Source organism: Mesoplodon densirostris, chromosome 11, assembly GCF_025265405.1.
Source record: "Mesoplodon densirostris isolate mMesDen1 chromosome 11, mMesDen1 primary haplotype, whole genome shotgun sequence".
Lineage (NCBI taxonomy): Eukaryota > Metazoa > Chordata > Mammalia > Artiodactyla > Ziphiidae > Mesoplodon > Mesoplodon densirostris.
The window spans coordinates 27,850,958-27,873,529 of record NC_082671.1 but is presented as its reverse complement, the minus strand read 5'-3'; the positions used below and the strand labels follow the sequence as shown (position 1 = coordinate 27,873,529).

The 22,572-nt window shown below is 42.8% G+C and overlaps 1 protein-coding gene and 1 non-coding gene across 3 annotated transcripts in view; one reads left to right on the top strand and one right to left on the bottom strand.

Annotated features, from left to right (window-relative positions):
* Positions 1–8,099: 8,099 nt before the first annotated feature.
* Positions 8,100–22,572, top strand: part of DENND5B (DENN domain containing 5B) — a 210,657-nt gene continuing 196,184 nt past the window's right edge. For both annotated transcript variants that reach the window (XM_060112158.1, XM_060112157.1), the window contains exon 1: positions 8,100–8,544. In XM_060112158.1, coding sequence (XP_059968141.1) covers positions 8,418–8,544 — 127 coding nt within the window. In that variant the 5' untranslated portion in view covers positions 8,100–8,417. The remainder of the gene's footprint in view (positions 8,545–22,572) is intronic.
* On the bottom strand, positions 16,524–16,630 carry LOC132499682 (U6 spliceosomal RNA). The gene has a single exon (XR_009533911.1). It is a non-coding gene; the product is annotated as a U6 spliceosomal RNA (small nuclear RNA).

Here is a 22,572-nt window from a genome sequence, read left to right as displayed (position 1 = left end):
GTCTAAAGATGTTGGATCCAAAACACACCCAAATCAAGATCGGTAGTTTTATTTAGTTGGCTCTTCAATTCAGTGCTTTCAACTATGAGGTTTATAGTTGAAACTAAAGAAGATTACACATTTATAACACGAAATCAAGTTCATCACTGAATAGCCAAATTAAATGGTTTTGATGATTGAAAATTATACATACATAAACATTATACTTTGCTACATTTCAACATTTATAGTTACTTATATTCTTGAGACTATTTTGGATCTCATTATGTGCAACACTATAAATCTATAGGACTCATTGACATATCACTAGAACACTGCCTGGCGTACAGTAGGCACTCAATAAGAATTGTTGAATAATGAATGAATTGTCAACATTCATACTCCTTTATGCATACATGTGTATATATGCATATATGAATATATCTATAGTCATTCAAATTAATCTTAAGAATAAGTCAATAAAATAGTTACAAGTTTGAGTTATTTATGAAAATAATCATGATTCACAATGTTGACAATCTTTTCTTACAGAAGAATACACATACACACTTAAAAAGGAAAGGTTTGGAATTACAAAAATGCAACAGACGCCTGTTGTAAAATTTTTTAACAATTTATAAATTTCATATTTGAGATATGAAAAATAAAAAGTGGAAGCTTTTCATATTTTCTAAGCACAAACATATGTATAGAGTTTATTTTAGTTTATCATACTATATATTTTTCTTTCTTGATTTGATATATTTTATATATTCAACCATATAGTAGATAATTATTTTTCCATCCGTGCAACTTCTTTCTTAGCATTACACCACATAGATATACCATAATTTATATAACCATTTCCTCTTGGTAGAAATAAGATTGTCTCCGTTTTTTTTAATACCATGAACAATGTTTCAGGTCATATCACTGCACACATATCCTTTGCTTGTGTATTTTTGTAGGAGAGATTCTGAGAAGCAGAATTGATGAAACAAAAGGTAAGAGTGTTCTAAATTTTGATGGAAAATCTGTATTTTAATCGCTACTCTTATATTCTCAATCTTGGTTTAGAGAAGGAACCCATCCAACCAAGGAAACTATCCTCTACAGAAGACTCTTAAGATTTCTTCCTCATCCTATGGTCCCTGATTCTCAGGGGGAGCCTGCCCTAGCTGCCTGAGATTCTAGTGGCATATTGTTGTTACCTCCTTGAGAAGAGATAGCACTGGGGCTTTATCCAGAATATGGAATTATATATTCTTTCCTTTTAGATTTAGAATATGTATAATTTTATTTTTAACTGGGAGGGAACTTACAGATCAATCCCCTTATTTGGGGGGCATACTTTTAGTTGCTAGTAAAAGAAAATAACTCAAACCGGCTGAAACAATTAAAGGAATATATTGGCTCACATTAACTGACAAATTCCAGATATTGACCTGGCTTCTTGTGCGATTTGATCTGGAGTTCATGATATAATCTGCTTTTCAGAGTTCCTCTAGTCTCTGCCCTTTTCTTTATGTTGGCTTCATCCTTGGCCTGGCTTTCCTTGTAGGGCTACCAGCAATTCTCTATTTACATCCAAGACGAGAAGAGGGTGTTCCTTCCTCCAGTTATCAAATGAAAGTTCTGAACCTCACACTAAGTAGACCAGCTTAGGACAATTGTCTATCTCCAAATCATTAACCCTTAAAGGGACATAGGTTCACAAAGCCTCACCCTAGAGCTAGCAGTAAGGCCAATCCCACCCAAACAGCATCAAGGCTAAACAATGAAGGGAGGGGAATGGATTCTGATTAAACAAACACTCCTTAGGGAGGAACTTCCTTTCCTCTTGCCTCTTTTCCATAAGGAGGGATTTCTACTACTGTAACACTCATGGCCCCTCCTTTGCCCCTTGCTTACTATTCTCTTGAATGATGGATAGCAAGGTCTGACATTCATGGTCCTCATTTCTCTGCTGGATGGAGCTAATCTAATTAAAGGTTGTAAGCATTGAAGATTCAGCTATTTTCTTTCCACCTGGAGCTTATGTGGGGCAGCAATACTAGGGTAAATGTAGATGTTCTGCAGTCTCAAATGTTCCCTTCTGTGTGCTGTGCCAGGGTCTGGCCTGGGGGAAGATTTCTGAACACAAAATGCAATCTATCAACAATTGAAAAAATAAGTTTATGATATTTTAAATATAGTCTGCTATTGTTTCAAGAAGTAGACAGATAAGGTACAATTAGTTTTTATAGGTTTATGTATTTATAATTATATAGAGATATTGAAAACATATACAGAGTTACAGCTTCTCTTCACGTCTTTTTTTTTTTTTTTTTTTTTTTTTTTTTTTTTTTGCTGTACGCGGGCCTCTCACTGCTGTGGCCTCTCCCGTTGCGGAGCACAGGCTCCGGACACATAGGCCCCACGGCCATGGCTCGCAGGCCCAGCCGCTCCGCGGCATGTGGGATCCTCCGGGATCGGGGCACGAACCCGTGTCCCCTGCATCGGCAGGCGGACTCTCAACCACTGCGCCACCAGGGAGGCCCTCTTCACGTCTTTTGAATTGGGGTTGGGTGGATGTGTAGAGAGGTTTTTATACCTTTTAGCCTGGTGTAGCCTGAAGGTTTTGCCTAATTCTTCCTATCAATATTCTCCAGGCCAAATCACACTTACATATATGCTCTTTTGGCTGCAAGGGGCAGAACCCCAATTTAAATTACCTTAGGCAAAAAAAAGTCAAATTCATGATAACATTAGAGGATGCTTGTTCCATTTGTCTCCTCTGTCCTGAGTGTCAGCCTCATTCTTCTCTCTAGCTGCAGGTTATCTTTCTTCACATAACAGAAACATGACCACTGGTACCTCCTGAGTTTTTCAGCTTACAACGCTGGCCACTTGCAGAGAGACCACCTCAACTCTCTGGGTCCCAAGTCCAAGACCAATGAGAAATTGCTTATTGGCCCAGCTTGGGCCACAAGCCTTCTTCTGGACCAATCAATTGTTTTGAGAGGAGGGAGAGATGTGTGTGTGTGTGTGTGTGTGTGTCTGTGAGATGTTGTATCATATCATTGTATCAATAGCTCCTCAGAGAGCAATTTGGTTGGAATGAAAGGAACAGGGTTCTCAGAAGAAGGAGGCGGTCTTGAGAAAATAATTACACATAAATCTACTATAGTATTATTGGAAAAAAGAGAAAGAATAGGACTAGATGATGAATAGGAACTAATGTTTGGTATTTTACATGAGGTAAAGGGAGAAAAGAAGGTCTAGAGATTTTATTGAGAAAGTAAGGAAACATTCATGTGAAACTATTTTTTTTTAACATCTTTATTGGAGTATAATTTCTTTACAATGGTGTGTTAGTTTGTGCTTTATAACAAAGTGAATCAGCTATACATATACATATATCCCCATATCTCCTCCCTCTTGCGTCTCCCTATTTTTTTTTAATTAGGATTTAAAAAAAAATTTTTATTTTTGGCTGCGTTGGTCTTCATTGCTGTGCGTGGGCTTTCTCTAGTTGTAGCGAGTGGGGTCTACTCTTTGTTGTGGTGTATGGGCTTCTCATTGTGGTGGCTTCTTTTGTTGCGGATCACGGGCTCTAGACGTGTGATCTTCAGTAGTTGTGGTTCGCGGGCTCTAGAGTGCAGGCTCAGTAGTTGTGGTGCTCCAGTTTAATTGCTCCGCGGTACGTGGGATCTTCCCAGACCAGGGATCGAACCCATGTCCCCTGCATTCGCAGGCGGATTCTTAAGCACTGTGCCACCAGGGAAGTCCCCACGTGAAACTTTAGATAGTACAGACATACTCAAAATGTTGACAAATGTTATGCCTTATTACTTTCAAATACTTCAGTAAAAAACAGATGAAACAAAATGGCAAAATGTTAATATTAAAACTAGGTGACGGGTATATATTTGCTCATTATCCCAGTCTTTCTGTATGTTTGAAAAATGTTCATTTCAAAGGAAAAAAATAATCAAATTCCAAAGTGGATCTCTGAAAAGAAGTCATAAGCAGCATAGAGGGGAAAGATTAGTCAACTCAAGTAAAGAGATTTCATAGACTTATAAACATCAGAGCTGAAAGGGCCTTAAGATATCCTACAATCCAGTCTTTTAGGTTTTGTTCCTGTCCTCCACTAACAATGTGTGTTTGGGTAAGTCACGAAAATTCTGTGGAACTTAGACATTTTTATTTGTAAAGTGAGGGGGCTGGCTTAGCTGATTTCAAATATTCTGTGTTAAACTCACTCAAAACTAGCTAAGACTAGGGACTTCCCTGGTGGCACAGTGGTTAAAAATCCACCTGCCAATGCAGGGGACACGGCTTCGAGCCCTGGTCCGGGAAGATCCCACATGTGGCAGAGCAACTAAGCCCGAGATCCACAACTACTGAAGCCCCTAGATCCTGAGTTCCGCAACAAGAGAAGCCTGCGCACCGCAATGAAGAGTAGGCCCTGTTCACTGCAACTAGAGAGAAAGCCCACGCACAGCAATGAAGACCTAACACAGCCAAAAATAAATAAATAAATAAATTTATTAAAAGAAACAATTAACTAAGTAAGACTAGCTCTCAGGTATCAGCAAGACTTTAAGAAAGTGAGTCACCTCCACTTGCCTGGCATTGAAGGCTCTTCATGCTCTGGCTCCAACTGTACTATTGTCCTCTATGCATCTTTATACCCCAGTCATTTCTTCTGTGCCTGGAACGTCTTCCTTCCCATCTCTACCTGATGAACTCCTATTCCTCTTATAAGGCCATCTCAAATATTACCACTTTCTTGATGTCCTATTGGATTCCTTAATAAGATTTGACCTCTGCTCACTAAATCCTACATCACTTTTTGAACTTGTCCTGTGGAATATACGACATTTTACTTTTTATTATCTCTTTTTGTTATTTTAATTATTATTATTATTTTTTTTTTTGCGGTACGCGGGCCTCTCACTGTTGCGGCCTCTCCCGTTGCGGAGCACAGGCTCTGGACGCGCAGGCTCAGCGGCCATGGCTCACGGGCCTAGCCGCTCCACGGCATGTGGGATCTTCTCGGACCAGGGCACGAACCTGTGTCCCCTGCATCGGCAGGTGGACTCTCAACCACTGCGCCACCAGGGAAGCCCAGTATTTTAATTATTTTTGAAAAATATTTTCCTTCCTGCTAGACTCTAGACTCCTGAAGAAGAGGGATTGTGTCTTATTTAGTTTCATATTCTGAAAGCATTAGCATAATGACTTACATAAAAGAGATTTTTTATAAACTTGGACCCATTGTATACGGTAGAAACAGATTTATACAAAATCGTGAGTTGGCTGTTTTGCTACCAAACTCTTATTGGCATAAACCAACACTTTTTCTGAAACTAATGATGAGGGAATATGGTTATCAATTTTCCAAATAACTTTTCATTGTGATAAGATTTTCCCAGAAAGCTAAAACCCTGGCAGAAGACAATGTCACTCAAGAAAACATCACTCACAAAAGAAAATCTTTTGTTGGAATTGTGATTATTTGGCATGTTTTGTGCTATGTAGATGTTAAAGTTGGGATTGTTTTCTCCATTGCAGGTTCCCAGTCAGGCAGCATATGTACAAGGTAGAATGCAAGGCCATGCTCTAAGCATTTGATCAATGATCTGCTGTCTCTGAAGGACTCTCTGGTAAAAACTCCAATGGAGGGCATCACTTATGCTTGGAGAGGCTCAGCCATGCCAGGGTCTGCTGCCTGCAGGAAGCACAGGAATGAGGAATTGACTGAGCACGGCTAACCTGGTGGCATATCATGTGGTGACTCTGACTACTAGTAAAATGTGGTCCAATGAACACCTGGGACTCTGAATAGTTAATTTAGCAATCCCATCTCTCTTGGTTGCGAGTATGTGTGGATGACATGGTGGAAATGAGGGATGGTTGTCTTAGCATAGGAATAGGGATATGATCTCTCCTCAACACAACTTAAATATTTTGTAAGATTTAAGTCATTTTTGTTCACTTAGCTAATTTATTTCTATGTCATTATTTTGGAGGAAAACATGTATGCAATGATATATAGTTAATTCTTGGTTATCCTTTCAGCTTTGTTTTATTGCAGCTTAATGCAGAATATACCTACACATTGTCATTCTGAAGTGATAATTAGAACATACCCAGGTATCTTCAAATTAGAGTTTAATCTTGTAATGTGTGACAATTCTCTTGAAAGCCTTAGGGGCGATTTTAGAGATTTTGTCTATTTTGATGAAATTTATATATCATAATTGAATGCATTCTGTTTGGGCTTCTTTCTATTTTTTCATCTTGAAAACATTAATGCAGGGCTTACAAACTCATAAGTCAGTTACTTTTCAAATGAACAAAAAGTGACATATCCCTTGGCTAGTGCGAACAGTAAATTAATTTTCTATTGTGCTTTATTAGTCTAGAACCTAACAAACAATCTGTAAGGATCTACCAGCAAAGATAGGAGAAACACACACACAACCTGTCATTCCCTCCCCCCACCATTAGTGAAATTGTTTTACATATTTCAGTACTCTGTATATGAGAAACAGCAATCATTGTATAATAGCAAATTAGCACATGTTCATAAAACGTCACAGATCTTACAGTTTCTGTATTTTCCTAGTAGCATCAGCAACTTGTTACTACCTAGATAACCACCCTTCTCTCATTCATTCAATAAACATAAATTGAAGGATTAGGTGGACCAGGGTTCTGCTAGATACTAGAAATAGGAATAGCAGGATTGTGACTCCTGCTCTGTGGAGCTTACAATCCAGCTGAGCAGACAGACGCAGAAAAAGTCATTATAAGCGTTTTGAAGGAAAAGTGCAGGGTGCAACAGGAGCTAATGGTGCGTTTCCCAGGCTGTGGCTCATTCTGATTTTTTGATTCTTCTTACCCTTCAAACTTGGAGAGAAAGTGAGGGTACAAGCTACCGTAATTGATGGTATGCATGCGTACATATCTTCCAGGATGAACATTATTCAGTCAAATAATTGAGGTTCGTTCTCTCAGTCCACCTCCCTGGAAGGTTTGCTTGTGTGTCTAGCAGCGGTGTTCACGATGCACACCCACACGCCCCCCCCCCGCCCCACCCCCTTATACCCAAATCCCGAAGGAAGAGAGTACGGAGTGGTGTGGAAGGGATGACAATGTGGAGTGGGATGGATTCAGTTTTTCACCTTTCAAGAGAGTAAGAACTGATTGGTGAGCTCGTTCTGAATAATGTGAAGTCAGAGGAAAGGGCAGGGTAAGAGAGCCATAGTCTTTCACTTTGTTATAAAGCAGAAACTAATTAAAAAAAAATAAAAAAAATAAAAAAAATAAAAAAAATAAAAAAAAAAGAGAGAGCCATAGTCTTGCGAAGAGCAGAGTTCAGGGTCTAATTCCTGTTGCTTTATCAGCCGCCGATTGTACCTGCTGGGAGAGCTGATAATATCAAATGAGTACAGAGCTGGGGAACTGGAGCGCCTTGGCTACTTTACACTGACCTGGAAAATGTCAGGATAAATTACGGAATGGGTCGAGGAGGGGAAGTTGGTAATTGAAGTCCTTTTAGAAGTCTCAAAGCTTTGTGGATATTGAGTATTGTTCCCCCCCGCCCCCTTCACCATTGAGCTGGCACCAATTCAGTGAGGAAGGATGGCTTGTGAATGGGGCTGAGGGCTGGGAGAAGGATTCAAAGACTAGGATCTTAAAATGAGATTGGCATCTGCACTTGTCACAGTTTAAAACATGTTGATGGTCCAGATCGTTGTGGGAAATGATTTCAGAGCGCCGTTAACCTTTCCCAAAGCTGCATTTCTTTTTAAAAAAAATCTGGATAGGTAGCATCCCGTTTAGAAGGCATAATCCTGCTCTGCGGCTTTGCCTCTTGCGGGCAGGAGTAGGCCAGGAGCCGCGTGTGTGGGGTCGCCCCCGCGCCGCAGCCCCGGTCGGCGGGCGGGCACGAATCCCGCCAGCCCTGGGCTCTCCCTCCGAGCCCGCTGGACGCGCGCGCACACACACGGCCGAAACGCGCGCTCCCGCCCCTCGCGAGCGCGCCCTCATCTCCGCGCCCCCGCCCCACGCGCCGGTCCTCCGCGCCCCCGCGCTCCCACAGCCCGAGCGCCGGCTCAGCTGACCCGCGGGCGCCAGACGCCGTGGCTCCCAGCTCGCGAGTGCAGCTGCGGCGGCGCGGGCCTCTCACGGCGACACTCCCCCCCCCGCGCGCCCCTCCCCCACCCCGCACAGGGATCCGGACCGACTGCGCGCGAGCTCGCGGCCCCTTCCCCGGCGCTGAGCGAGGAGCGAAGCTGCGGTGACGAGCGGCGGCTGCGCGGCCATGGGCGCGCCCGGGTCGCCCTAGGACGGGCGCGCGGAGACCAAAGCCCGAGCGGCAGTCTCGGCAGCGAGCCCTCTCGGGCGGCGGCGGCGGCGGCGGCAGGAGCAGCGCAGCCGGGATGAGCGGGAGCGGCGCGGCGCCCGGCCCGGGCTCGGGCTCCTCCCCGGCCGCCTGCCGTTTCGCGCACTACTTCGTGCTGTGCGGGATCGACGCGGACAGCGGCCTGGAGCCCGACGAGCTGGCGGGTAAGGCCGGGCTGCGGTGGCGCGGGGGTCCCCTCAGGGACGCGGGGGGTGCTGCGGGGACGCTCGGGAGGCGGCGTGCGGGCTCCAGACAAAGTCAGCTCCCGGCGGCGCCCGCTCTCTGGCCGGCCGGGCTCTCGGGCGGCGATTAATGACATTGTTATTTATTCCGCGTGCAGGGTGCGCTGCTGAGCCCGCGGGCGCCCGCCGGGGGCTTTTGCCTGGCGGGCGCGGGGTTAGGAATAACGGGTGCGGGGGCAGTGTCGGGGTCGGCCCCGAGGGCACGGCCCCAGCCCGGCGCGCCGGCCCCCTCGCCCTCAGCTGCCCGCGGAGGCAGCCGGTGAGTCACCGGGCGCATTAACTCCAGGCCTCGCCGTGCTCCTGCGGCTCCCGCCCCCTACCCTCCACCCTCGGCCCCGGCTGCGAAGTTTCAGCCTCGGCACGTGACGCGGCGCCCCGGCCCCCTCCGGGAGGGGAGTTGGAGGCCGCAGGGTTCGCGCCCACCCAGGCGGCGGTGGCCCGTGGGGCGAGCACCGGGCGGGAGGCTGGTTGTACTTCATCCCTGACTGTTCCCGGTCTGCGCCGCCTCACGCCTCGGGTTCTGCGATGACCGTCGAGTCACCTTTTGGAATCCTGTCGGTTTGGCAGTGTCACCGGAGCTGACGACGATCTTTGAACGCTCGGGTCCCGGCACGACGCTTTGTTGACACCGCTTATACTGTTCCGAGTTTAAGTAGTTGGATATTTCTCCTCAGTTGGGTGCACCGAGTGTTGCCGCCTGGGTTTTTCCTGGAGGGGCATTGGCCCGTCCTCTTGACTCATTTGGTGGCGCAGTGCAGGGCTGAGCTGGGGAACCGACGCTGGGAAGGGGAGCTGTTAAAGGATGGTGGTTGAGGGGCCGGGGGTGAGTGCACAGTGTCGGGAGGAGGCCGGGGAGAAAAGGCTGATTTCATTTTTCATGCCTGTTTCTTTCTGCTTGCCTTCTTGGGATCTGACTCTGGATTTTATTTTTTTAAATGGGTGAGATAAGTGACATCTACCGCTTGAACTTTATCTGTGTCAGTGTTAAACACTTAGGTCATAGCCTTTCAGAACAGCTTCTTTTGGACATAGCATTCTTGATTGCACCAGTGTGTATTTTTCTTTTCTTTTCCTTTTTGGAGGGGCGGACTGGGAAGAATGTATTAAATAATAAACAATAGTAAACAAGACTGTTTAGCCTTAAGATACAATACCCAAGTGACCTCTTACCTAAGTGAATATCTTAAGTCAGTTTCACAGCAAAACATTTTCAACAAAAACTATGTCTAGTTTTACTTAATTTTATTTTTTGAAAAGAGAGAGGAGTACCAGGTTTTCTCTATGTGTAATTATATATTCATGTTGTTTCTTCAATTAAGATTTCATGTACATATTAAGAATGGCTTTGTTAAGGGTTATGGAGTTAGAAAAAAATGTTTGCAGAGGGATTTGGAGAGATTCCTCTTTTGGGATTGGTGAAGGGAATATTTTATGTTTCTAGAATCCCTTTTCCCCTAAACATCTCCCTAAGCATTTGTGGCACTGAGGCACTTGGAGACCTTCTGTCACTGGCAACTGATGACTGGGAAAAGCCTGTATTATTTTCTTCATCAAGTCTGTATGCCTAGTAAAGCTAAAACAACACCTGTAAGTGTGGCCTGGGACTCTTTAGGCATAAGTGCAAATGGCTTTAACAAAATTAAACAGTAAAAAAAACTTTTAATGCTTTTTTTTTTTTTTTTTTCTTTTTGCGGTATGTGGGCCTCTCACTGTTGTGGCCTCTCCCGTTGCGGAGCACAGGCTCCGGATGCGCAGGCCCAGCGGCCATGGCTCACGGGCCCAGCCGCTCCGCGGCATATGGGATCCTCCCAGACCGGGGCACGAACCCGTATCCCCTGCATCGGCAGGCGGACTCTTAACCACTTGCGCCACCAGGGAGGCCCTAATGCTTTTTTTTAAGGCACATACTGGCTTCTCCTTTTGCAATACTATGGGTGAGTGTGGGTGTTGTTTGGAATTTCTGCCCCTCATAATACTTGGTGTTTTGAGGTTACAATTTTGTCTGATAATATTTTCATTTGTTCATTCAGCAAATAGTTTTGAAAGCCTTTAGGTGTAGATTGTGTTCTAGGCCCTGGGCTCAGCTGTAATCAAAGCAGTCAAAAAATTCCTGCCATGATAGAACTTACATTTTAGCATGACGAAATAATAAAAATATATAGTTTGTCAGAGGTTAATAAGTGCTATGAGGGAAAATAAAGCAGGGAAATGATGGTAGGGCAGTGCCAGCAGAATGGTGAGACTTGTGGGGTCGTAATGATTTTAAATAAGATGGTTAGGGAAGGCCTCACTGATAAGGTGATATTTGAACAGAACCCTAAAGGAGGTGAGGAAGCAAGCCATGTGGATTGTCTCAGGGAACAGCATTGTAGGCAGAGGAAACAGCATGTGCAAAGACCTGAGGTGGAAGAGTGCCTAGTTTTGTAGGTAACAGCAAGGAGGCCAATGTGGTTGATACTGAGTGAGAGGGAGAATAGTAGATACGGTCATTGAGAAGGGGTAGGGGAGATTCTGTAGGGCCTCATAGACAAGACTTCTACTCTGAGATGGAAAACCATCTCACTAGGTTTTGAGCAGTGTAATGAGGTCTGATGTACCTTCTGAAAAGATGGCTGTGGCTGCCATGTTGACTAGAGTATATCAGAGATAGACCAGTTAGGAGGCTCTTTTTCACTGTTTGAGGTGAGAGTTGTTGGTGGCTTGGACCAGGGCAGTAGCCATGAAGTGGTTAGAAGCTGGATATATTTTGAAGGGAGAGTCAGCAGGACTTGCTGATGAATTGAGTATGGTATTCATATTCAAAGAAAATGATCAGAGATGACTCCAGGATTTTCTGCCTAAACAGTTATAAGCACCTTTATTTACTAAAATTGATAGACTTATGGAGAAGCTGGCTGGAGAAGATTAGTTTAGCTTTGGACATGTTAAGTTTGAGGTGCCCGTTAGACATTCAAATGGAGATACCAAGTAGGCAAGACATCTTTCAGGGGTCTGAATTTATTTTTAGATATGAATCGAAAGCCATGAAATTGGGTGACATCACCCAGGGAGTGGGTGTAGATAGAAAAGAGGATTGAGTCCTGGAGACATTCCAACATTCAGAGGTGAGAAGGATGAGGGGAAAACAACCAAGGAGGTTAAGAAATGTGACCAGTGAGGGGCTTCCCTGGTGGCGCAGTGGTTGAGAGTCCGCCTGTTGATGCAGGGGACACAAGTTCATGCCCCGGTCCCGGAAGAAAAAAAGAAAAAAGAAAAAAGAAATGTGACCAGTGAGACGAGAGGAAACAAGAGAATGTAGTATCATGTTCCAGCTAACCGTCTTCTTAACTGTTTCCACAGAGTTACATTTAAGGATCAGGAAACAAGGCCAGTGAGTTAGGCAAATTAGTCAGAAGGTTGTTTCTGTTTTGCTGCATTAATTTCAAAGTTAATGATAGTTAAGTTTCTATTTTACTTTTCTGGAACTGATCCATTTTTATCACACTGTTTCTCAGCAAGTTGTCACCCTGCCTGTAGAAGATCTTAATTGACTTCTATTAAACGTAAATTTTACCAATTGCTTTATAGACTTTTTCTTAACATATGCATATTTCTAGAACTCACACTGTGCAGGTGGTGGGACATTGTTATCAAATGAAGGACACAAACCATATGATGAAGTAACAATTAAATAGACTGAGACTTTATGAGAAATGAGACCTAGACACTCCTCCAGTAAGGCGCTGCTTTACCAACAATGGAAAAGACTTCTTTCATCTCAAATAGGTCTTTTAATAGCAGAAGATAATTTAAATATATATAAATTTAAAATATTTTAAAATGGAAGACCTAGAAATTTTACGGAGATGTCTTTCTCTCTATGTATACTGATACAGCAGTATTGCCTATTGTCCTTTCGCTACCACGTCTTAGCTGTTGTGCTTCTCCTACTCACTGTATGTTTTCAAGATGTACTTTATCCGTAAACAAAATTGTCCCTTAAATGTTAAAGAAGAAATGTTTAAATTTCCCTTAATGTTAAAGAAAAGAAAAAGTTTCACACCGATTCTTTATTGCATAAAGAATAAAGGGGCTGTAAACAGAAGACACTGGAATTAGTTGATGTGAAGGAGAGCAGGTGTCATTTTGGAATTTTCTCTTATGTCTCTCATTTCCTCTAAGACCTAGCTGTAGGAGTTTATGTGGCTTGATTTACAGCACAGATCTTTCAGGCAATGGGAAAATGAAGGAGGTGGGGCTTCCCTGGTGGTGCAGTGGTTAAGAATCCGCCTGCCAGTGCAGGGGACACGGGTTTGAGCCCTGGTCCGGGAAGATCCCACATGCTGCGGAGCAACTAAGCCCGTGCGCCACAACTACTGAGCCTGTGCTCTAGAGCCCACGAGCCACAACTACTGAAGCCTGTGTGCCTAGAGCCCTGCTCGGCAAAAAGAGAAGCCACCGTAATGAGAAGCCTGCGCGCTGCAACGAGGAGTAGCCCCTGCTCGCCACAACTAGAGAAAGCCCGTGCGCAGCAACAAAGACCCAACGCAGCCAAAAATAAACAAATAAATAAATAAATTTAAAAACAAGAAACAAACAAAAAAAAGAAAAATGAAGGATGTAATTAGACCTTTATTTAAGTAACATAAATATGCGAACCCCCAAGAAGGAAAGGCCTTTGCCTCTCTCTTTCATAGTACCTTATACATAGTACATAGTGTTTAATAAGACTTACACATGAGTCTACAAATTGTGTGGTGACCAGAATATTCTTAAAGCTTTCCCATGGTAGTTTGGATTCAGTACTGCTGATAGATATGGAAGTCTGATGGGTGAGCACTGCCACAGACCTTTGTTTAGAGATCTTCCTTGGTGCCTCCAGCTGTTTATTTTTAGCCTTGGTGTCTTGGCTCTGGTTTCCAGAAGAGCTTAGAGGCAGTGGAGACCATGGTCTAAATTCAAATACAAAATTTAGTTGAGACTGACAGTATCATGGCACAGTAGTGCTGGAAAGGACCTTAGACATCATTTAGAGTGAAGAAACAAAGGCTGAGAGTTTAAGGTATTAGAGATCACATTTGACCAGCGCAGGCACCAGACTAAAGCCTGTTTTTCTTTTTTTTTTTTTTTTTTTTTTTTTTTTTTTTTTTGCGGTATGCGGGCCTCTCACTGTTGTGGCCTCTCCCGTTGCGGAGCACAGGCTCCGGATGCGCAGGCTCAGCGGCCATGGCTCACGGGCCCAGCCGCTCCGCAGCATATGGGATCCTCCCGGACCGGGGCACGAACCCGTATCCCCTGCATCGGCAGGCGGACTCTCAACCACTGCGCCACCAGGGAGGCCCATAAAGCCTGTTTTTTTTGGGGGTTTTTTTGCCTTGTCTCGCGGCTTGTGAGATCTTAATTCCCTGACCAGGGATGCAATCTGGGGTCTCGGCAGTGAGAGCACTGAGTGAGTCCTAACCACTGGACTGCCACGGAATTCCCAAGCCTGTTTGTTCTAATACACAAAGCTCCATAGTTATTTAAGCTCAGAAAAAAGATGAGGTTGACTCAAGTTCAGCAAGCATTTCAGGATTGCTCTTAATCCAGACTGAATGTCAATAGTCAAGACTGTGCTAAAGTCTTTTAAAAACTGCTGCTGCTGGGTGTACGGGCGTGGGTGGGGTAGGAGCTTCCTTCATCTGACTACATTGGTGGTGCCTCAATTGTTAGCCTTGTTGACATCCCTGGCCCGCAATAGATTATGTTTGGGAGTTTGGAAGGTCTGACCTGGTAACTGGGAGGTTGGGGAAGGAATAATACAAGGATCAAGTTCCATTCTAATGGGGCCAAAGAAGATTCAAGATCTGGTTGCTGTGGCATAGTGATAACTTGATTTTAGAAATCCACTGGGAAGGGGCTTCCCTGGTGGCGCAGTGGTTGGGAGTCCACCTGCCGATGCAGGGGACACGGGTTCGTGCCCCGGTCCAGGAAGATCCCACATGCCGCGGAGCGGCTGGGCCCGTGGGCCGTGGCCGCTGGGCCTGCGCATCCGGAGCCTGTGCTCCGCAACGGGAGAGGCCACAACAGTGAGAGGCCCGCGTGCCGCAAAAAAAAAAAAAATCCACTGGGAGGGACTTCCCTCGTGGTCCAGTGGTTAAGACTACGCACTCCCAATGCAGGGGGCCCAGGTTCTATCCCTGGTCAGGGAACCAGATCCCACATGCCACAACTAAGAGCCCACATGCTGCAACTAAAAGGTCCCGTGTGCTGCAACTAAGACCCGGCGCAGCCAAATAAATAAATATTAAAAAAAAAAACAAAAAAAAAGTTTAAAAACTCCACTGGAAATAAAACTCTTCATGGTGAAATTGGCCCAACAGTGAGAGCAGCTAAGTCCCTGTGGTAACCCTAGGGCTCAGGCACCTGCTGCATTGGTTAATGCAGGACCTTCCAGCATAGGGGGCTCAGAAGACCAGAGAAGACGAGATGGATAGGGAGAGGGGAGGAGGGAGGGGCATAAGTGTCTTTGGAGGAGGAGAAAATAGTAAGAGAAAGGGAAAGAAAAGGGACGGGAAGAGAAAAAGAAGGCTGGAGGAGGGCAAGTACGTAATATCCACTGCTAAGGAGTTGAGACAGACTGTTCTGAAATTCCTGAGTATATCCTTTTTGCATTTCCACTTCTGGTCACAGACACTCTTGGAGTAATAGAAGTTAGTCGTAATTTCCATGGAACTCCATATGGAAGGAAACATTTTCTTCTTCTATAATTTGTTAGAGGGTAGAGGTAGTTCCTACATAAGGTACTTTAGTCAACTATACTTCAATTTAAAAAAATAGTACTTTTAGGAAACAAATACTGTATGTCCAGATCCTTAACAGTTTTGATTAATAATGACCTAAATTTTGTTTTTGGTAAAGCCATAACTACTATTATGCTTTGGATTAATTATTCAATTTTTTAAAATAAATTTATTTATTTTCGGCTGCGTTGGGCCTTCGTTCCTGCGCGTGGGCTTTCTCTAGTTGTGGTGAGCGGGGGCTACTCTTCGTTGTGGTGCGCGGGCTTCTCATTGCGGTGGCTTCTCTCTTTGTGGAGCACGGACTCTAGGTGTGTGGGCTTCAGTAGTTGCGGCACACAGGCTCAATAGTTGTGGCGCACGGGCTTAGTTGCTCCATGGCATGTGGGATCTTCCCGGACCAGGGATTGAACCTGTGTCCCCTGCATTGGCAGGCAGATTCTCAACCACTGCGCCACCTGGGAAGCCCCTAATTATTTCAGTGTTAAATGCTTACAGTGTGCCAGGTTGAGGAGTATATAGGTGACAGTCACTGTTCTGAAAGAATCTACAATGAAATAGCAATAATAAAATAACTAACATTTATTTAGTACTTTCCACATGCCAAGCACTGGCATAATACTTCATGATTATTACCTCATTTAATCCTGACAACAACCTTAGGAAGTGGCACTGTTTTCTCTATTTTCCAGATGAGGAAACTGAGGCTAGAGAATTTAAGTACTTTACCTAACTTCATATAAGAAGTGAGAAACCTGGATTAAAATCTGACATGATCCATCCATGCTCATAACCACTACATTTACTGCCTCCTTAGTAACATATACTGTATCACACAGACTATAAAATCTACCAGTACTCTTCATGGATAACCTTATAATCAAATGAGATTATCTTTTAACTCCTCTGTAGAGGAAAGATATTAAGAGGGAGAAGACTGGTCTTTATGACCTTTAAGACCTGACTTGGCTTGTCTCTTCTTAAAGGTGGCACTGCATGCATTCTATCATTCATTTATTTAAAAAAAAAAAGAAAAAAATATATATTTGATTTACTTTTGTTCTTTTTTTGTGGTATTAAATTTTTAAAATATCGTTATTGGAGTATAATTGCTTTACAATGTTGTGTTAGTTTCTGCTGTACAAAAATATGGAACGCTTCACGACTTTGCGTGTCCTCCTTGCTCAGGGGCCATGCTAATCTTCTCTGTATTGTTCCAATTTTAGTATATGTGCTGCCTAAGTGAGCACTACTTTTGTTTTTATTAATGAATATTTATAAAGATAAGATATTATATAAGTATAAGGCATTTACTGCATAAATAAAAATACCACTTTCAAAAAAATTTTAAACCTTTTCATTCTTCTTACTGGGTTTTTTACCTATCTTTTCTTAGCATAACTTACTTGTCCTTAGGTAAGTTTATAGTTTTTAAGAGGAATGTTGGTTGCTTGTGAAACCATGGCTTGCGTGGCTGTCAGTACAGTTGTTAAAGCTGGATGCACAGTCAGAAGCTGAGAGTCCCATCGTGGGCCTGTTACATAGGACAGCTGTGGGCCTCAAGTGTTTTTTTGTTTCTTTTAAATTTAATTTTATTTATTTTTTTATAGAGCAGGTTCTTATTAGTCATCCATTCTATACACATCAGTGTATACATGTCAATCCCAGTCTTTAATTTTTGCCAATTTGATTACTATGTGTCTCGGCGTGTTTCTCCTTGGGTTTATCCTGTATGGGACTTGCTGTGATTCCTGGACTTGGGTGGCTCTTTCCTTTCCCATGTTAGGGGCGTTTTCAACTATAATCTCTTTAAATATTTCCTTGGGTCCTTTCTCTCTCTCTTCTCCTTCTTGGACCCTATAACGCGAATGTTGTTGCATTTAATGTTGTCCCAGAGGTCTCTTAGGCTGTCTTCATTTCTTTTCATTCTTTTTTCTTTATTCCGTTCTGCAGCAGTGAATTCCACCATTCTGTCTTCCAGGTCACTTATCCGTTCTTCTGCCTCAGTTATTCTGCTATTGATTCCTTCTAGTGTAGTTTTCATTTAAGTTATTGTATTGTTCATCTCTGTTTGTTTGTTCTTTAATTCTTCTAGATCTTTGTTAAACATTTCTTGCATCTTCTCGATCTTTGCCTCCATTCTTTTGCCGAGGTCCTGGATCATCTTCACTATCATTATTCTGAATTCTTTTTCTGGAAGGTTGCGTATCTCCACTTCATTTCGCTGTTTTTCTGGGGTTTTATCTTGTTCCTTCATCTGGTACATAGCCCTCTGCCTTTTCATCTTGTCTGTCTTTCTGTGAATGTGGTTTTTGTTCCACAGGCTGAAGGACTGTAGATCTTCTTGCTTCTGCTGTCTGCCCTCTGGTGGATGAGGCTATCTAAGAGGCTTGTGCAAGTTTCCTGATGGGTGGGACTGGTCTCAAGTGTTTTTATCTGTCTCGAAGGGGTTAAGTGAGATGATTGATTTCTGAACTTACCACTCCTGTCTTCTATGGGCCTGAAATTATTTTTGAATGAAAAACTAAGTATATCGGTTTTTTAAAAGATTAATCCTAAATGACATAGAACATGAAGACTGAATATACCCCATATTTCACATGAGGACTGATGGAGTAATTATAATTTTATCCACAAGGAATGGAAAAAAATAAGTTAGTCTATGTAGTGCCCTTTACAGGAAAGGTGCAATTTTTAATAAGCTTTTTGAAATATTAGTATCAGTTCATGGGCTCTCAGTTGTTATCTGCACGGACTCTTAGAAACCCAGAGACCCCTGTTTGAAATGACCGTATTATATAATCTCTAGAAGTCTGTATTTTAGCATTATGGATGATACTGCCAGTTCTCCACAAAATAGCCAGTGGGATCTTAGAATAATTTTTTCCACTTAAAATTCTTCAATAGATTCCTTTGTATTCAAATTGTTTAATGGTATCTTTGTTTGTTCAGGCTGCTATAACAGAATACCATATACTGGGTGGCTTATAAACAACAGGAATTTATTTCTCACAGTTCTGGAGTTTGGGAAGTCTGAGATGAAGGTGCCGGCAGATCGGGTGTCTAGTGAGAGCCCACTTCCTGGTTCATAGATGGCTGTCTTATATGAAAGGGGTGAGGTTGCTGTCTGATATATCACTTACAAGAATATGTATGAATCCCATTCATGAAGGTTCTACCCTTATGACCTAAGCACATCCCAAAGGCCCTACCTCCAATGGTATTCATCACATTGGGGGTTAAATTTCAACATAGGAATTGTGGCGGGGGGGGACACAAATATTCAGTCTGTTCACCCTGGTTGGCAAAGCTGTTCATGATCTGCTTTCTGCCTGACTTTCCAGCCTTCTCAGATTGGATTGCTCTTTCCTGCTACATTGGTTTTCTTGCAGGTTCTTAAACACAGCAAGCTTCTTCTTTTTTTTTTTATTTTAATTTATGTATTTTATTTATTTATTTTGTCTGTGTTGGGTCTTCGTTGCTGCATGTGGGCTTTCTCTAGTTGAGGCAAGCGGGAGCTACTTTTGGTTGTGGTGCGTGGGCTTCTCACTGGCTTCTCTTGTTGCGGAGCATGGGCTCTAGAGTACAGGCTCAGTAGTTGTGCCTCGTGGGCTCTAGAGCGCAGGCTCAGTAGTTGTGGCTCACGGGCTTAGTTGCTCCGCGGCATGTGGGATCTTCCCGGACCAGGGCTTGAACCCATGTCGCCTGCATTGACAGGCAGATTCTTAACCACTGCACCACCAGGGAAGTCCCAGCAAGCTTCTTATCTCATGGCCTGTTCATCTTCTGTTCTTTCACTAGATCCTCTTCCCCTAGACCAGCATTGTCTGTTGTAAATATAATGTGAGACACGTTTGTAGTTTTAAATTTTCTAGTAGCCACATTTAGAAAGGTAAAAAGAGACAGGTGATATTAATTTTATTTATATGTCTAGGAGATTATTTCAACATATAATCAATATGAAAATTATTCATGAGATATTTTACATTCTTTTTTTCTTACTAAATCTTCAAAATGCAGTGTGTATTTTATGCTTTCAGCACATCTCAATTTGGACTAGCCACATTTCAAGTGTTTAGTAGCCACATGTGGGCAGTGGCCAGCCTTTGGGCAGTGCAGCCCTACATCTTTGCAAGAGTGGCTTCTTCTCCTCGTTCAGGTCTTTGCACAAGTGTTACCTCCTCAGAGCGGCCTTCCAAGACCATCCGGTATAAAATAGTATCCTTCCTCCCTGCCTGCCCCACCCTGCAGTTGCTCTGCTGTATTTCCCTCACACTTATTACCACAGCACTTATTAGTACCGGACAATATATTGTGAATGCATTTGCTTGCTTTTACTTTTACTTTTTATTTATTTGTTTGTTTGTTTGTTTGTCTATTTTTGGCTGCATTGGGTCTTTGTTGCTGCACGTGGGCTTTCTCTAGTTGTGGCGAGCGGGGGCTACTCTTCATTGCAGTGCATGAGCTTCTCATTGCAGTGGCTTCTCTTGTTGTTGTGGAGCACGGGCTCTAGGCGCATGGGCTTCAGTAGTTGTGGCGCATGGGCTTAGTTGCTCCTCGGCATGTGGGATCTTCCCAGACCAGGGCTCGAACTCATGTCCCCTGCATTGGCAGGTGGATTCTCAACCACTGTGCCACCAGGGAAGCCCTGCTTTTACTTTTTTTTTTTTTTTTTTTTTTTTTTTTGCGGTATGAGGGCCTCTCACTGTTGTGGCCTCCCCCGTTGCGGAGCACAGGCTCCGGACGCGCAGGCTCCGGACGCGCAGGCTCAGCGGCCATGGCTCACGGGCCCAGCCGCTCCGCGGCATATGGGATCCTCCCAGACCGGGGCATGAACCCGTATCCCCTGCATCGGCAGGCGGACTCTCAACCACTTGCGCCACCAGGGAGGCCCTGCTTTTACTTTTTAATGTCAATCTTCCCCATTAGATTGTCGGCTCCTAGAGGACAGGACCTTGTCCCTCTTGTTTAGTATTGTATACCCTTTGACTAAAATAGTGCCTGGCCCATTATAGGGACTCAGATTGTTTGAATAAATGAATGAGATAACTTGAGATGGACAAATATAGAACTTCTCCTTTTGTTACTAACAATAAATGTTAGTATATTTGGTTTATTTGTGGGTTTTTTAACCTCTAAAATGGACTAGAGTTTTTTTTTTTTTAATGGGAAGCTTGAAATTGATTAAAAAAAACAAGAGAGTGGATGAATGATTAATTTTTTAAAAGGTGTATGTCAGCTTTGTGGAAAGCTACTAAAATTTCTTATGTCTATAATATTTATTAGCCTAATCCTTCCCTCTTGAAATAAGCTATGATAAATAGATAAATAAAAGTAATAAACTTTTTTTTAAACACTAGTTTTATGCAAGCAAGCATGCAGATACCAGCAATGCTTTGATTTTTTTTTTTTAAGCAAACAACATGTCTTACTTATTTATGAACTAGTGCCAAGTGATGAGCACATAAATGGTGGGTAGTGTTTATGAAATTTCAGAAAGTGTCTGTACAAACGAGCACTGGTAGCTTCAGTTGTGTCTTTAGAGGAATACCTTAGGAAATTGCATTCAGTTTCCTTCTTCGTAGGCATCCACATCAGTTTTGGGCCTGGTCAGCCAGGACAGTTCTCTTCTATAAAGTTTAATCCTTTGTATTTTTTTTCCATTTATACTCTGTCTTTGCCGTACCTTGTATAATGTTCTGTTCTGCCTAAGGCTTGACTTTTTAAGATGGCACCATTTAACAACCTCTTAGCTAGAGATTCCAAAAATTTTCAGTATGAGGCTGTCTTCTACATTACTTTTCAGACAGAATGCAAGGATATCTGTCTTAGTGTGAGGAGGGTAAGAACTGAGAATTCTGGGAATAAAAATGGAATTATTTTATGCACTGCTGAGACAGTACTTCATGAGCCTAGAAGAGCATGAAACAGTTGCTTTCCCCTTCATTCCCGCACCTTTCCCAAGAATCCATGATGTTTACTAACTTTATTCTAAATTAAATATGGTGACTATTTTAATTAATGGATTTCTTAAGTTAATGCCTTTTAACTTGTATAAAATGTATACAAGTTATACATATATATAATGTATATAAATAAAATATATATTTCATATCTATAAAATGTATAAAACTTGTATACATCACTGGTACAGAAAGTTAATTTTGAAATAACGCTTTCTTTAAATGACTTTCAAAGATACGTGCTAGCACTATTAAGTCAGAAGTAGTCCCAGGAAATCACCTTTATATGATGAAGCTGTGAAAATAGGTAACATTTGTTGGGCCATGAACTGTGGTTGGTTTATAAACATTGTCTTTAATCCTCACGATAACTCGAAGGTATTACCATCATCACTTTACAGGCGAGGAGGCTGAGGTTTGGTGAGTTGTTGCCCAAAGTCACAGAGACAATAAAGGCCAAAGCTGGAATTGCATCCCGGTGACCCTCTGCCACTGTGCCCCCTGCTGCCCCTCCAAGTCCTCCAGACCAGCTGTCCTCAGCTGCTGGGTGGTGACATATTACCGTGCCTGGCAGTAGTGAGTTGGGTCACAAGTAATTATTAATAATAGTTGAAACACTGAGGTTGTAAATGGTATGTATTTTTAAATAAATGGGATGAATTCAAGGTCTTCCCTCTAAGGATGTCACTCTCACTTACATTCCTATGTGCTTTTATTGAGTGGAAGAGAAAGAGGTGGCGTTACATGCACCATACCGGCAATTGTGAATAGCCCCATACATGATGGGAGATCTATCTTGTTAATGCTACTGCCAAGCTAGTTATTGATGAGCTGTGAACAGTTTTCATATATTTATGTTCTCTTAGGAATACCACTGCAAAAGTAGTCTATTTGCTTCCCTTCCCTGTATATTTTTTTTAAAAGTTGTTCATCGTCCAAGGACACACATGAGAGTATGTTTTTCAACCCTTAACACTGATCTAGATTGTTTCTAGATACTTTTCTCAATTATAAAATATGACAGTGATTTGCAAAGAGCTTTTAAACTATAGAATACAATAAAAATATGAGGTAGAATTATAATTTTAGAGTTGTAGAATTTTTAAAGTTCAACCCTGCTGTGGACTAGTAGTCTGAATCCTTAGATACAGCTTGTAGACCTCTAGGTTTTAAACTGTGAAACCCCATTTAAAGATATTTTAAATAGTTTGTTTTCTATATCCCAGAGG